Raw genomic sequence first — 14984 nt, 5'->3', positions numbered from 1 at the left:
TGGCTGGACGGGGTGAAAATAAAAACCCGTTTTAATTTTATTCAGAAACACATTTTAGTTTTTATTTAATTAAGAAACACAATCAAAATGTAATTTAAACACTTTATACCGTTGTTTTTAATGACAAAAGGGTCATCAGAGCAACTTATACAAATACATACACAACATGTACTTCTTCCCTTAGGAACCTTTTTTCACCCCACATCAATCTCTTCCTTCACCACCACTTTGTTTCCAACGTCCTTATTATATCCTCCATCTTTTCAGTCCTTGTTTGAAAAGCTTTCTCATTTCCATCCAGTTGTTCATGTCCTTGTCTGCTAACCCCTCATGACCTCCAGGGCCACCCTGCAGCTCACACAGGTGTGGGTGTAGTCCTCATCCCCAAGTTTCATCTCCTCATATCGCTTCAGCTCAGAGTCCTGAGTGACCGAGATCCATTCCAAGCACTGACTGCACTGCACACAGACTTCCTTTGTAGGTGGTTGGGCCTCTAGTATGACAAAGGTTCTTCCTTTAATCCCATTGTACTGCAATGCAAACAGAGTGATCAAAGCCCAAGTCAGTTTAAAAGAAAAAATATGACAATATTATTCAGTCTTTAAAAAGACCCATTCCTATGATATTTGATGTACATTACTTCATTTATTGGTAATTTTAGTTGTGACCTGTGAGTCTAAACACGCTCAGCCTCCAACTTACAGGCAGCTTTCTTGGTGAGGTGGAGACAGACTGAGTCCCTCCACAGCGCAGCAGAGACAGGGGTATTTGTCTAGTGGTGGGGTGCTCCTTGCAGCAGAAGCTGAACACACTGGCAGCCAGGTAAACATCCCAGTGATCAGGATGTTCTTTCACCAAATCTGACACCAACCTGTCCAGGTATATGATAAAACATGTATGAAACAAAACACATGCATATTATAACAAGTCAGCTGGGCTAGCATGTCATGTGTTTGGATTCAGTAAACTGACAAAAGATTTTTGCAATCATTACCCAGTTCTATTTAGTACTGATGCGCTTTTTGAAAAATTATTTAAAAGTTAAGCAATGTCTGGATTGCAATGCACTGGTAACAGCACGTGTTTGTTCCAATCAAGTGTCAAACGTGTTTCCGTTGGCGACTTCATTATTCTACAGTAAATTCTTCCAATCTTGCGACTGACTCACTGAACTGTCTTGCAATGATAGAAGGCAATCAACCTGCCACATAGTGCTCTATCCACATAGCCTATTCCCCGTCAGGAGACTGAAAAGATTTGGCATGGGTCATCAGATCGGCACTGGAGCACCAAGTCAAGGTCCAAAAGGCTTCTTGACAGCTTCTACCCACAAGCCATAAGACTCCTGAACAGCTAATCAAAGGGCTACCCAGACCCCTCTTTTACGCTGCTGCTACTCTGTTTATTATCTATGCATAGTCACTTTAACTCTACCTACATGTACGTATTACCTCAGCTAACCGATGCCCCCGCACATTGACTCTGTACCGGTATCCCCTGTATATAGCCTCGCTTGTTATTTTACTGCTGCTGTTTAATTATTTGTTACTTTTATTTTCTATTTTTTTTACTTATCTTTTACTTAGCACTTATTTTTATTAGGTAAGCATTTCACTGTAAGGTCGTATTTAGGTTGTATTCAGCACGTGACAAATAAAATTCGACTTGATTTGACAAGCAACAAACTATCCATAAGCTTTTAAAATCTAGTGGGTGTGTAGCAAGGTACATTGGAGAACAAACCGGTCTACAAGGGACTTTGTTACTGGATCCAATGACACTCCCAGAGGACGGTAGAATATGAGTTGGCCTGTCAGTTTCTTCAGATCACCCAAAGCCGAGTTGATCTGTAAAATTAAAAAAGAGGGGTACTTAATATTCATGAGATCATTTGGTGCAACATACATTTGGCCATCACAACCAATACAACTGATTTTGTTTTCAGGTGGTGGTACAGTAACGCTAGCATAAATAAATGCTGCACATACTGCATAACAAACTACACAATACCATCTCTATAAACTAACCACAGTATCTCTTACCTCTACAGTCAGCATTACACCCAAACAACACAGGATTCCAACAGGGAAGCCAAAGCGAGAGATGAGGTCAGAAATGATTTGAGCAATCTCTTTACTGGTGCAGGTCTTCATGGGGTAGGCTTCCAACCATTTTGAGTAGTAGTCCATTACAGTTAGTACAAATCTGTGTCCAATTTGGGTCTCTGGAAATGGCCCCTTCACTTCCATTGTCAGCCAATCCCATTTCTCCTTGATCTGGTTCAAATATCATAAAATTATATTTAAAAGGATATAAATGTAAAAAAATGGAAGATAAAAATAATACAAAATGTAATAACCTTGTTCAAATCAAATTGTATTAGTCACATGCGCCAAATACAACAGGTGTAGACCTTACAGTGAAATGCTTACTTACAAGCCCTTAACCAACAATGCAGTTTAAAAAAGGAAAAAAGAAGAAATTAAATTAACCAGTAATTAAAGAGCAGTAGTAAAATAACAATAACAAGACTATATACAGCGGGGTACCAGTACAGAGTCAATGTGGAGACTATATACAGGAGGTACCAGTACAGAGTCAATGTGCAGACTATATACAGTGGGGTACCAGTACAGAGTCAATGTGGAGACTATATACAGGAGGTACCAGTACAGAGTCAATGTGGAGACTATATACAGCGGGGTACCAGTACAGAGTCAATGTGGAGACTATATACAGGAGGTACCAGTACAGAGTCAATGTGGAGACTATATACAGCGGGGTACCAGTACAGAGTCAATATGCGGGGGCACCGGTTAGTCGAGATAATTGAGGTAATATGTACATGTAGGTAAAGTTATTAAAGTGACTATGCATAGATAACAGAGAGTAGCAGCGGTGTCAAAGAGAGGTGGGGGGGTGCAAATAGTCTGGGTAGCCATTTGATTAGATGTTCAGGAGTCTTATGGTTTGGGTGTAGAAGCTGTTTAGAAGCCTCTAGGACCTAGACTTGGCGCTCCGGTACCGTTTTCCGTGCGGTAACAGAGAGAACAGTCTGTCTAGGGTAGCTGGAGTCTTTGACCATTTTTAGGGCCTTCCTCTGACACTGCCTGGTATAGAGGTCCTGGATGGCAGGAAGCTTGGCCCCATGTTTTCTGTTTTCTAGAATAAGCCCGTCTGTCAGAAATCTTACCCTGATTGCGAGCTTGGGGATAAAGATCAGCCCTTGCTTTTGTAAAGCTGAAGGTGGGACCTGAAATTGTCAGGAGAGTTCAGTGATTAAAGCAGGAAATAAAGGTTTGGGGGTATATAAAGCTTTTATACAATGTTGTTGATCATACACACAACTAGCCGTATAAGCCCGTACACACTGTATACACACAACTAGCCGTATATGAGTTTCAATGTAGCCCTCGTTTGAGCCAATCAGGATTGTTTGGTTGCGAGATTGGCACAATCGATCGATTCTGATTGGCCCAATCAGCCTCATAAGAGCTACCACTTACTTCATTTGGTTTATCTTTCACAGCCCAGTCAATACTCTGAAAAAAAATAAAAATAAATAAAGGATACATGAAATATCACCAGAAATGTAAAAACTCCAGATAAGAGCAGACCTGTGTCAAATACTCAAACACAAGGTGCGTTTCACTTAGCTTACCTGGCGTGCAGGCTGGAAAGACAGTGTTCCATTGGTTATTGTACCTAGGCGAGCTAAATCAAGCACACCTCAAGTATTTTGACATGACATGTATTTGACGATTCAAGGTCTGGATAAGTGTGATATGTACTTTGTACCTGTGGTACACAGTAGTCGTCATGGAAACGACTTGGGTGCCATATACTGTGGTTTAAGTAACTGGGAGTCTTCTTCAACCGTGTTGACTCTGCAGAGCTAATGTTTCATTACAAGAACAATCAAGAGAGGGAAATAATGAATTGCTTAATTTCTTCACAACATTGGCTCATAACCTATAGCTCCTACAAACTGTATTGGTTTTGAGTACCACTTTGGCTCAGCTGGTAGTGATGACACATCCTCAGGAACACGATCCTCGGGAAACTGAAATCACAAGTAGAGGTTAATACATAGTTCATTTCATTTGTGAAAGATTGAGAATAAAGTGTGCATCCTAGCCATATCAAAAACAATACAAATGGAAAACTAGTAGGATGACTTGTTTTGTTGTTTTTACTCAGCAAGGTTACTCTTTTCCTCGTTCCCGCTGTTTTCTAAAACAATAAGAACTCAACAATAAAAACACGCCGCTCAAAAGTTCAAACCAACAAAGCCAAAGCATGAGTCAAGTTTTATCATATGTATCAAAATAATAACCATTTTGAAAAAGACCCAGTCAAAAACTTTCAACAGAAAAATACACCTGCATCAATTCACAAATTACCTTTTTTTGGAACTGACTAGGAAAGGAAAATATAGTTGGAATGGCATCATTACGTAAACGAACACCACGTCCAGTTGAGGGTGTTATCAGGTACTTCTCCTCGAAATGCTCGGAACACAGTCTGGAGCTTTTGGTTGGCTTCCAGGCTTTCAGTCTCGTCTGATGGATCCACTTTTTTAGTCTTTTGGCGTCACTCAGCGGAAATCTGATGGCATGAGACAAAGTAAAAAAGAAATAAGTAAAAAGTAACAACATCACAATTTCACAGGGCTCCCGAGTAGCGCAGCGTTTTAAAGCACTGCATTTCAGTACCAGAGGCGTCACTACAAACCCTGGTTCGATTCCAGGCTGTATCAGAAGCGGCCGTGATTGGGAGTCCCATTGGGCGGCGCACAATTGGCCCAGCGTCGTCCAGGTTAGGGTTTGGCTGTCATTGTAAATAAGACTGACTTGCCTAGATAAATAACAGTTAAATAAAATTAAAATAAAATAGCTAATAATGATCAACAGAGATGAGAGGTCCAATGCAGCCATTTTTATCTCAATACCAAAATGATTTCTGGGTAACAATTAAGTATCTTACTTAAAATAAAATGGTCAAAAATAAACTAAAATAGCTCCTTAGCAACGAGCAATTTCTCAAGCAAGAATTTAGCTACGACTGTCTGGAAGGGGACTGAGTGGGGAGGGGACTGAGTGGGGAGGGGAAAACTGAAAAATAGGTTTGGATTCTCTTTCTTATTGGTCTATCAACTAATTTAGCGCCTGGTGACGTCACCAGGCAGGCCAAAACTCCATACCACCAAAACATTTCAGGCAGTCTTTTTCAACAGCTCTTACACTAAAAGGCTAATATCATAATTTTCACAATATTATTCCAACCTTAGAGTGTGGATATCTATATATATATATATATAAAGCATTCTCATATATATATATATATATATATATATATATATATACACACACACACACACACACACACACACACACAGGAAATCACGTTTTTGATAGTGCTGGACCTTTAAAGCTAATTCAGAGAAAACGGGTGTCCCTGACACTTGTTTTGGTATACAGTTTAGGGATGGGGCTATAAGGAAATGTAACCCCATAGTGCTCTAGATGTAAGGGATGACAGTCCAGGACTCCCTAAAAACATGCCACTTTGATACATGGGACTTTTCGTAGCAGGTTAGGAAAGCTTTCTCCTACCTTGCTACATTAATTCTCCTAATCTGCTACGAAAAAAATCATAGCTGTGTCGAAGTGGCATGTTTTTAGCTAATCTCATGACAGTCCATGACATCAGGGGTGTAATCATTAGACATGCTGTTTTACATCTAAAACCACAGTTTATCTAGTTAGTACATCTACTGGTAGGTCCCTCTCCGTTTCGTTCCGTTTAAGAATGTTTTGCAAAGGAAACCGTTTACTCCACACGGGAAACGGTTTGCAAAGGGAAAAAAAATTGTTTCTATTGGTCAAATTCAGGTGGTCCCTCCCCGTTTCGTTTGCTTATGTTTGGTTCCTAGTGAATACACCCCATGACGGGTTGAAACACATTTTGAAGTTGTGTTGTTTGTTTACATCGTTGTTTTGTAAACAATGGAGTAATAAAACCTTATATTTTGAGTATTATATAGAAAGACAGTTATGGCTAGCCTAAATATCGACAACAGCCGAATTGAAAAGATCATTGCATTGGACATATTCACAGATCCCTTTATAACATCAGGACTTGTTTGTTTAGCTTTAAGACAAAAACATTTAGTAATAACGTTAGCTATCTAACTAGTTTGTTATGATAAGGTATAATACTATAACATCGAAATTACTGGAAATCTCTCAGGTAGCCTCACAAGATAACGTTATCTTCGCTAGCTGCTAGCTAACTTGTTAGCCAATATCGTGTTGTTAGTCAAATGCTGCAAGCCTTACCTGTGAAGCCTAACTTTTTTGGCACGCAACTGATTATTTTTATCATATGTATCATGTCCTCTATTCTTACAGTTATAAGCTGAACATGACATTTCTGATTTACAAATTGTTGATATTTTCCTCCTTCGTTTGAATTTCTGGCAGACTTGGACGTTGTGTTATGTATGCTGCCTTTCGAAGGTCGGAGTGCGTATTGCACATTTGGTCACCCAACAATAAAAGGGAAAGGTGGAATGGGAAAATCTTAAAATTGCATCACCACTTAACCCTGCACCTATATACTATCCCCAAAAACCTACCAGCCCATCCCACTACTTTCTCCCTAAACGATCCTACACCAGGCTGTCGACCTGGGAGGATGAAACCCCTTCTGTCAAAACTTCCTGTGGATCTTCTGCACTAAAATCTCTCACACTGCTGCTGCAACTACCACATCAATCTGCTGTGATTTCTGCTCCATCAGTGCAGTGCAGTTCATTGCCATGGTTATAAACGCAAGAAAAACAACCTTACTAAAACTCATCTTATCTGGATCGCCTGGGGGTGGCATTTCGGATCCCCAGCTGCATTGTGCACCCCCACAGTTGATACAGTGATTTCTCTGTCCGAACTGTACACTCCATCTGATGATCCTGCATATTTCTCACATCGTGGGATCTCCCTTCTACACAATGCTGCACCATGTCGGAATCATTGGCACCTAAAGCACTGTAGCGGGTTCAGAACATAGACCCTCACAAAATAGTAATAAATATAACCTAATCTGACCTTATCAGGTAGAAACTCTGCATCAAAACTCAACAAGACAGACAGGGCTTGATCATTTTTTTCTTCATTAGTGGTTTTATGACTTGTGGCAAATGAAAAGGTTGTGCAACACTGCCACCAACTGGACGGGGTGGAAAAAAGGAAAATAACACCTTGGAAAATACCAAGTATGGGTAGCTGCAGCCCAATATGGCGACCAGAGTATGGGCGAGTGGGTGTGTCGAAATGCAGAGCTGCAGTTTTAAAGGCAATTTCCTGCAAATCTACACATTTTATCATAGGCTCCAATCCCCCCCCAAAATGGAGGTCAGGGGGCCCCCAGATAGCATATGATAGCAAAATGTGTAGATTTACAGGAAATCAGCTTTAAAACTGCAACATTTATCTCAGCCTCATGGCAAAATAGGAACAAAATAATGAAATGAGCTAATAAAACAGCACATTGTTTCTCTACCCCATGGCAAAAAGTGTAGAATTGCTGGAAATTAGCTTTAAAACTGCAACATTTTCTCTTGGCCTTATGACAAAATGTGTAATATAAAATTATAAAACTGCAAATGTTTCTCTCTGCACCATGGCAAAATGTGTTAAAATGCAGTAAGTTAGCTGTTTTCCCGGGCCCTAAATGCGGTAGATCGAGTAGGCGTGTTTTTTATCAGGTGAAAGTTGATTGCATTCATTTTGGAACAGGGCTGCCTCCTGTTCAAAGCCCACGGTGAAGTCGGCTCAAAACAAAAGGGACGTAATTAGGCACGTGGAGTAATGAATAGGGTTCTGTGTTTTCACATGCAAAGTGATTGCTTTGGATAAAAACTATCTATAACGTAGGCCATTTAGCTGACACTTTTATCCACTTCATAAAGTCAGCATTTCCTCATCTCCCATCCCTTCTAATGCAACTAGCCCCGATGCTCCTCCCTCTTTTTCCCCTGCCCCACTACAAAGTTTCTCCCTGCAGGCAGGCACGGAGTCTGAGGTGCTAAAGGAGCTCCTTAAACTTGACCGCTTTCTTCTTTAAGGTTGCAGCCCCTATCATCACCAAGTCCATCTCTGACCTTTTTAACCGGTCTCTCCTCTCTGGGGAGGTTCCCATTGCTTGGAAGGCAGCCAGAGTGTGTCCTTTATTTAAAGGGGAAGATCAAGCTGATCCAACTGCTATAGGCCCATTTCTATTTTGCCCTGTTTATCAAAAGTGTAAAATAATCAACTGACTGGCTTTCTTGATGTCTATAGTATTCTCTCTGGTATGCAATCTGGTTTCCGCTCAGGTTATGGATGTGTCACTACAACCTTAAAGGTTCTAAATGATGTCACCATTGCCTTTGATTCTAAGAAATGTTGTGCTGCTGTTTTTATTGACTTGGCCAAAGCTTTTGATACGGTAGACCATTCCATTCTTGTGGTCCCTCCCCGGATTTTGTGTAAAACGCTCTACAAATTAGCTTTCTTAGTGTCCAACAAGCTTTCTCTGCTCTAAACCTTGTTCTGAACACCTCCAAAACAAAGGTCATGTGGTTTGGTAAGAAGACTGCCCCTTTCCCCACCGGTGTGATTACTACCTCTGAGGGTTTAGAGCTTGAGGTAGTCACCTCATACAAGTACTTGGGAGTATGGCTAGATGGTACACTGTCCTTCTCTCAGCACATATCAAAGCTGCAAGCTAAGGTTAAATCTAGACTTCGTTTCCTCTATCATAATCGCTCCTCTTCACCCCAGCTGCCAAACTAACCCTGATTCAGATGATCATTCTACCCATGCTAGATTACGGAGACGTAATTCATAGATCGGCAGGTAAGGGTGCTCTCGAGCAGCTAGATGTGCTTTACCATTTGGCCATCAGATTTGCCACCAATGCTTCTTATAGGATACATCACAACACTCTATACTCCTATGTAAACGGGTCATTTCTGTATACTCGTCGCAAGACACACTGGTTGATGCTTATTTATAAAACCCTCCTAGGCCTCACTCCCCCCTATCTGAGAAACATACTGCAGCCCTCATCCTCCACATACAACACCCGTTCTGCCAGTCACATTCTGTTAAAAGTCCTCAAAGCACACACATCCCTGGGTCGCTCCTATTTTCAGTTCGCTGCAGCTAGCGACTGGAACGAACTGCAACAAACACTCAAACTGGACAGTTTTATCTCCATCTCTTCATTCAAAGACTCAATCCTGGACACTCTTACTGACAGTTGTGGCTGCTTCGCGTGATGTATTTTTGTCTCTACCTTCTTGCCCTTTGTGCTGCTGTCTGTGCCCAATAATGTTTGTACCATGTTTTGTGCTGCTGCCATGTTGCTACCATGTTGTGTTGTCATGTGTTGTTGCCATGCTATGTTGTTATCTTAGGTCTCTCTTTATGTAGTGTAGTGGTGTCTCTCTTGTCGTGATGTGTGTTTTGTCCTATATTTGTATTTTCATCCCAGCCCCCGTCCCCGCAGGCCTTTTGTCTTTTGGTAGACCGTCATTGTAAATAAGAATTTGTTCTTAACTGACTTGCCTAGTTAAATAAAGGTTAAATAAAAATACATAAAACAAAATTATCCAAAAGAAACTTAGTCATGTGTGCATACATTTTATGTATGGGTGGTCCGAGCAGGAATGGAACTCAAGCCTAGCGTTACAAGCACCATGCTCTACCAACTGAGCTACAGAGGACCATATCTGGCATCCCAATGAAAACTAGTTTAATTTAAATGTGTATTTTATGAAAAAGAGATGTATGTTTCTGGACGGTGCACAATGCTGCCTTGTTGACATGATCCAGCGGCACAGATTACTGTTCCATTTGAGAAGGGCGCTCCTCCCTCCCCACTTTGGCCCTTTCAAATCACGGGCCATAGACTGTTGCCCCCCAGCTCAGCATAATCAAATGCATCTCTCTGCTGTCCCCCAACAGAGTGGGAAGTAGCTGCCTAGTAGCCAACATCAAGGTGATAGTCACAGTAAGCAACCGTCTAACTAACCTATAGCAGAGCTCCTTTCGACACGCCCACTCCTTTCCTTTCGACACGCCCACCCCTTTCCTTTCGACACGCCCACTCCTTTCGACACGCCCACTCCTTTCCTTTCGACATACTCTGATTGCCATATTGGACTGCAGCTACCCCATTCTCTAAAATACCGCAAATCAGAGAGGAATAGATGAAGCACTGAAGCAGTATATAGACGTCTGCCCAAATGATTTATTAAAACAACAATCCACTGTTTGAGCACACACAACTTGAAAACAACACTCTGTTTTTATTTAATTCCAAAAACGTTTAATGACGGAGAAACTTATAAGTATATACACATTATAAACTCCTATTGTTCAAACTTCTTCCCCTAGGAACCTTTTTTCACCCCACATCAATCTCTTCCTTCACCACCACTTTGTTTCCAACGTCCTTATTATATCCTCCATCTTTTCAGTCCTTGTTTGAAAAGCTCTCTCATTTCCATCCAGTTGTTCATGTCCTTGTCTGCTAACCCCTCATGACCTCCAGGGCCACCCTGCAGCTCATGGCCACCCTGCAGCTCACACAGGTGTGGGTGTAGTCCTCATCCCCAAGTTTCATCTCCTCATATCTCTTCAGCTCAGAGTCCTGAGTGACCGTGCTCCATTGACTGCACTGATTGCACTCCACACGGACTTCCCTTTGAGGTGGCTGGGCATCTAGTATGACAAAGGTCCTTCCTTTTATCCCATTGTCCTTCAATGCAAACAGGTTGGTCAACGCACAAGTCAGCATAAAGGCTCAAGTAAAATATGGTATAATTCAAACCTATTTCTATGTGCATTTTCTTCATTCATTCAATGGGAATCAATAATATGAGTATGTTTTGTTGTAGGAGTGGGAAAGTCTAAACACGCTCAGCCTCCAACTTACAGGCAGCTTTCTTGGTGAGGTGGAGACAGACTGAGTCCCTCCACAGCGCAGCAGAGACAGAGGTATTTGTCTAGTGGTGGGGTGCTCTTTGCAGCAGAAGCTGAACACACTGGCAGCCAGGTAAACATCCCAACGATCAGGATGCTCTTTCACCAAATCTGACACCAACCTGTCCAGGTATATGATGAAAAATGTATTAAAACAAAACACATGCATATTATAACAAGTCAGCAAGTCAGCTGGGCTAGCATGACATGTGTTTGGATTCAGTAAATTGCCAAAAGATTATTGCAATCATTAACCCAATTCTATTTAGTAGACTATTATCCATAGTATAAGCTTTTAGAATCAGGTGGCTGTGTAGCAAGGTACATTGGAGGACAAACCGGTCTACGAGGGACTTTGTTACTGGATCCAATGACACTCCCAGAGGACGGTAGAATATGAGTTGGCCTGTCAGTTTCTTCAGATCACCCAAAGCCGAGTTGATCTGTAAAATAAAAAAAGGGAAGGGAAACTTAACAGGGGTTGAAACCGGTTCAGGGAACAGTACCAGAAAACAACAACATTTTTGGAGGAACAGAATCAGAACCGGGAACGAAAGTGATCTATATTGTTCCGGAACAGAACCGTTGTTTGAAAACCATGGGAACCGGTTAATAAAGTGATTTTACTTTCCAGGCCCACAAAAAAAATGCTACAAAGCGTCTATGCAAAGCCCTCACTCTGTCGCTCAGAAACGTATTCCAGTGCCTGCCTGCTGAACATCAAATCAAATTTTATTGTCACAACCGCCGAATACAACAGGTGTAGACCTTACAGTGAAACTTTATTTTGCTGGTCGGAACACTGGAATGAACTACAAAAATTATGTTTTGTTCAGAATGAAACAATTGGAAAATAATTTTGGTTCCACCCCTGGTACTTAATATTCATGAGATAACTTAGTGCAACACTTAATTTCCCCCCCAAAACATTTTTATTTAGGGCAGTACAGTAACACTTACATCCACACATGCATGCATGCATCTCTTACCTCTAAAATGTGTGCTCGAGTCAAACAAGACAGGATTCCAACAGGGAAGCCAAAGCGAGAGATGAGGTCAGAGATGATTTTGGCAATCTCTTTACTGTTGTTGGTCTTCATGGGGTAGGCTTCCATCCATTTAGAGTAGTAGTCCATTATAATTAGTACAAACTTGTGTCTACTTTTGGTCTCTGGAAATGGTCCCTTCACATCCATTGTCAGCCATTGCCATTTCTCCTTGATCTGGTTCAGATAAAGTAATTTGCAGTTATAATGTTTAGTTATATGCACATCAATTAACATGAGGTAATGGGCTGGGGAATACACACGACAGCAAACCTTTAAGTTGACAAGGGTCAAAATTATCTTGTTGCCGCTGTCCAGAATACAATGGTCTGTCAGAAACCTTACCTTGATTGCGTGCTTGGGGATAAAGATCAGACCTTGCTTTTCTAAAGTTGCAGATGGGATCTGAAATTGTCAGGAGTTCAGTTATTAAAGCACGTGTATTGAAAGGTTTAGGGTTATAGAAGACCTTTATAGGATGTTGTAATCATACACGCAACTGGCCCTAGAGGTCTGGGCCTCATCAACATCGTTTTGGTTGGGAGTAACAGTGACACTACTTTTCAACACGCTCCTCCCTGGGATTTTTGAGCAGGTACTGTGAATTAAGCTGTTCGGAATATTTGACAAAAGATACATTCACGGTTGTTCTGTAAGGAATTAGGGGAACCCTTCCCAAACCAACAATTTTGATGAGCTCAATCAGCTTCACAATGAGGGCTAACTCACAACTTACTTCTTTAGGCATGTCTTTTACAGCCCAGTCAATACTCTGAAAAACAAATAAATACTAAATAAATAAACATGAATTAAATATTTGTAAAAAAAATCTTTAAAAAAAATCTAGATAAGAGCGATATGTACTTTGTACCTGTGGAACGCAGTAGTCGTCATGGAAACGACTTGGGTGCCATATACTGTGGTTTAAGTAGGTGGGTGGAGACTTCTCCCGTTGTGTCCACTCCTCAGGAACAGGATCCTCTGGAAACTGAAATCACCAGTACAGGCAAAATACACTTTTATTTGTGAAATCAAAAAGGGAAATACATATGTGGCATATCCTTTAGAGTAAACAGCAATACCAATGGAAAACTGGTAGTACAGTATTACTATCCTTCAGATTTTTACATATCTGAAGGATATGGGGTGGCAGGTAGCCTAGTGGTTAGAGCGTTGGGCCAGTAACCGAAAGGTTCCTGGATAGAATCCCCAAGTTGACATGGTAAAAATCTGTCGTTCTGCCCCTGAACAAGGCAGTTAACCCACTGTTCCCTGGTAGGCCGTCATTGTAAATAAGAATTTGTTCTTAACTGACTTGCGTGGTTTAAAAAAACACAATAAAACAGCAATACCAATGGAAAACTGGTAGTACATTTTACACATCCTTCAGAGTAAACAGCAACACCAATGGAAAACTGGTAGTACATTTTACACATCCTTCAGAGTAAACAGCAACACCAATGGAAAACTGGTAGTACATTTTACACATCCTTCAGAGTAAACAGCAACACCAATGGAAAACTGGTAGTACATTTTACACATCCTTCAGAGTAAACAGCAACACCAATGGAAAACTGGTAGTACATTTTACACATCCTTCAGAGTAAACAGCAACACCAATGGAAAACTGGTAGTACAGTATTACTTTTTTTTTTATGTTGCATTTCTCACCGAGGTTACTCTTTTCCTCCTTCCGGCTGTTTTCTGAAACTACAAGAACTCAACAATAAAACACACAGTTCAACTTAACCAACAAATCCAAAGCACGTTTCAAGAATCCTTCAAATGTTAAATTCACAACCACCAGACTCAGTTTGGTCTAATAGTTTAAATATAAACAACACACCTGCCTCAATTTACCAAATACCTTTTTTTGCAGGTGACTAGGAAAAGCAAAGATAGTTGGTATTGCATCATCACGTAAACGCACTGTCTGCCCAGTTCTATCCATGCATCTCTCCTCAAAATGCTCTGAGCACAGTAAGGAATGAGGGGTTGGCTGCCAGTCTTTCCATTTCATCTGACCCACCCACTCTTTTATTCGTTTAGGATCACGCTTTGGAAAGCTGTTGACATAGGAAAAAGGTTAAAACAACAAAATGTAAACAACAGGGCAATCTGTGATTGTAACATACATTTTTGGAATTTTAAATTAATGATATATAACCATTGATTCTTGAAGAATATAACTTGTAAATGCATCATGAGCTTAGTTCAACTGTCATACCCCATCAGAACCAAAAATCTAAGTTTGTAACTGTAAACAAACACTTTATAGCCTCACAACATTGCTAAAACTATAATTTTGACATCATGGATGGTCACTGCCTGTGGCCAGTCCTTGCATTCATAGCCGTGTCTATGAATTTGACAGTAGTTACATTTCTCCAGCCCCATCCCTCATCTATTTATCAAAATCAGTGGCGGGGTGTCTGCTTTGTAATTGTTTGAACTGCAAATTGCAAGAGACAGGGATGAAACAGCGAGCACTTAGGCTGGGGTACTAAGGGGTGTTCACTTGTTTAGATGTTCCACGTTTTCTTTATGATAAGGTAACTAACATTTATGTCACATTCGTCCAAATCAAGGTATAGCCGATTTATTACTGGGAATCTTAGCTAGCTAACAAGCTAACCAAGCACTCTAGCTAACGTAAGCTGACTAGCTAGTTGGCCAAGTGTCGACGTTGGTCAAATGCTGAAAGCCTTACCTGTGAAATGTAACCTTGTTTGTTTTATGTTTAACATTTTTAAAGGTATTCCTGCAGTTGAAAGCTGAACAACGCCCTGGCATTTTTGCTAGGTAGCTAGTATTAGCTAACAACTATTAGACCAAGGAATGTGAAATAAAAAACTAAACAAGGAAGTGACACACAGGAAGTTAACTTATCGGCTTCTTCTTCTTC

General features: G+C 40.8%; 2 protein-coding genes across 6 annotated transcripts; both read right to left on the bottom strand.

Annotated features, from left to right (window-relative positions):
* Positions 1-29: 29 nt before the first annotated feature.
* LOC106593863 (uncharacterized) lies at positions 30-14972 on the bottom strand. 4 transcript variants are annotated; one of them, XR_006757580.1, is made up of 11 exons: positions 14790-14972; positions 13926-14145; positions 13751-13789; positions 12951-13067; positions 12816-12851; positions 12425-12484; positions 12023-12256; positions 11373-11476; positions 10987-11155; positions 10450-10809; positions 30-188 (listed from the first exon to the last, which is right to left on the bottom strand). XR_006757580.1 is itself a non-coding variant. In XM_045689593.1 (10 exons), the coding sequence occupies exons 1-10, from the start codon at positions 14870-14872 to the stop codon at positions 10582-10584; spliced, it is 1290 nt and encodes a 429-aa protein (XP_045545549.1). In that variant the 5' UTR covers positions 14873-14972; the 3' UTR covers positions 10280-10581. The 4 variants fall into 4 exon arrangements, 3 of the variants coding, with proteins under 3 accessions (XP_045545549.1, XP_045545550.1, XP_045545551.1); XM_045689593.1 differs by lacking the exon at positions 30-188 and having other exon boundaries at positions 10280-10809; XM_045689594.1 differs by lacking the exon at positions 30-188 and having other exon boundaries at positions 10280-10809; positions 13947-14145.
* Positions 89-6539, bottom strand: LOC106592686 (uncharacterized). 2 transcript variants are annotated; one of them, XM_014184019.2, is made up of 11 exons: positions 6342-6539; positions 4404-4608; positions 4008-4063; positions 3799-3895; positions 3662-3673; positions 3507-3542; positions 3194-3253; positions 2043-2276; positions 1744-1847; positions 703-871; positions 89-530 (listed from the first exon to the last, which is right to left on the bottom strand). In XM_014184019.2, exons 1-11 carry the CDS (start codon positions 6431-6433, stop codon positions 321-323), a joined length of 1275 nt encoding a protein of 424 aa, XP_014039494.2. In that variant the 5' UTR covers positions 6434-6539; the 3' UTR covers positions 89-320. The 2 variants fall into 2 exon arrangements, with proteins under 2 accessions (XP_014039494.2, XP_045545552.1); XM_045689596.1 differs by lacking the exon at positions 3662-3673.
* Positions 14973-14984: the final 12 nt, after the last annotated feature.

This window comes from Salmo salar, chromosome ssa11 (genome assembly GCF_905237065.1).
Source record: "Salmo salar chromosome ssa11, Ssal_v3.1, whole genome shotgun sequence".
NCBI classification, from domain to species: Eukaryota; Metazoa; Chordata; class Actinopteri; order Salmoniformes; family Salmonidae; genus Salmo; species Salmo salar.
This window is presented reverse-complemented; position numbering and strand designations above follow the sequence as displayed.

What these genes read in the sequence shown, in the direction of transcription:
- LOC106592686 (XM_014184019.2), bottom strand. Translation starts at nt 6,433, where the DNA reads ATGTCATGTTCAGCTTATAACTGTAAGAATAGAGGACATGATACATAT. An exon ending in TGAAAGATAAACCAAATGAA is followed by an intron (nt 3,254 to 3,506) that starts GTAAGTGGTAGC and finishes TGACAATTTCAG; the next exon opens with GTCCCACCTTCAGCTTTACA. An exon ending in CCTCACCAAGAAAGCTGCCT is followed by an intron (nt 531 to 702) that starts GTAAGTTGGAGG and finishes TTTGCATTGCAG; the next exon opens with TACAATGGGATTAAAGGAAG.
- LOC106593863 (XM_045689593.1), bottom strand. Translation starts at nt 14,872, where the DNA reads ATGCCAGGGCGTTGTTCAGCTTTCAACTGCAGGAATACCTTTAAAAAT. An exon ending in TATTTGGTAAATTGAGGCAG is followed by an intron (nt 13,790 to 13,925) that starts GTGTGTTGTTTA and finishes GAGTTCTTGTAG; the next exon opens with TTTCAGAAAACAGCCGGAAG. An exon ending in TAAAAGACATGCCTAAAGAA is followed by an intron (nt 12,485 to 12,815) that starts GTAAGTTGTGAG and finishes TGACAATTTCAG; the next exon opens with ATCCCATCTGCAACTTTAGA.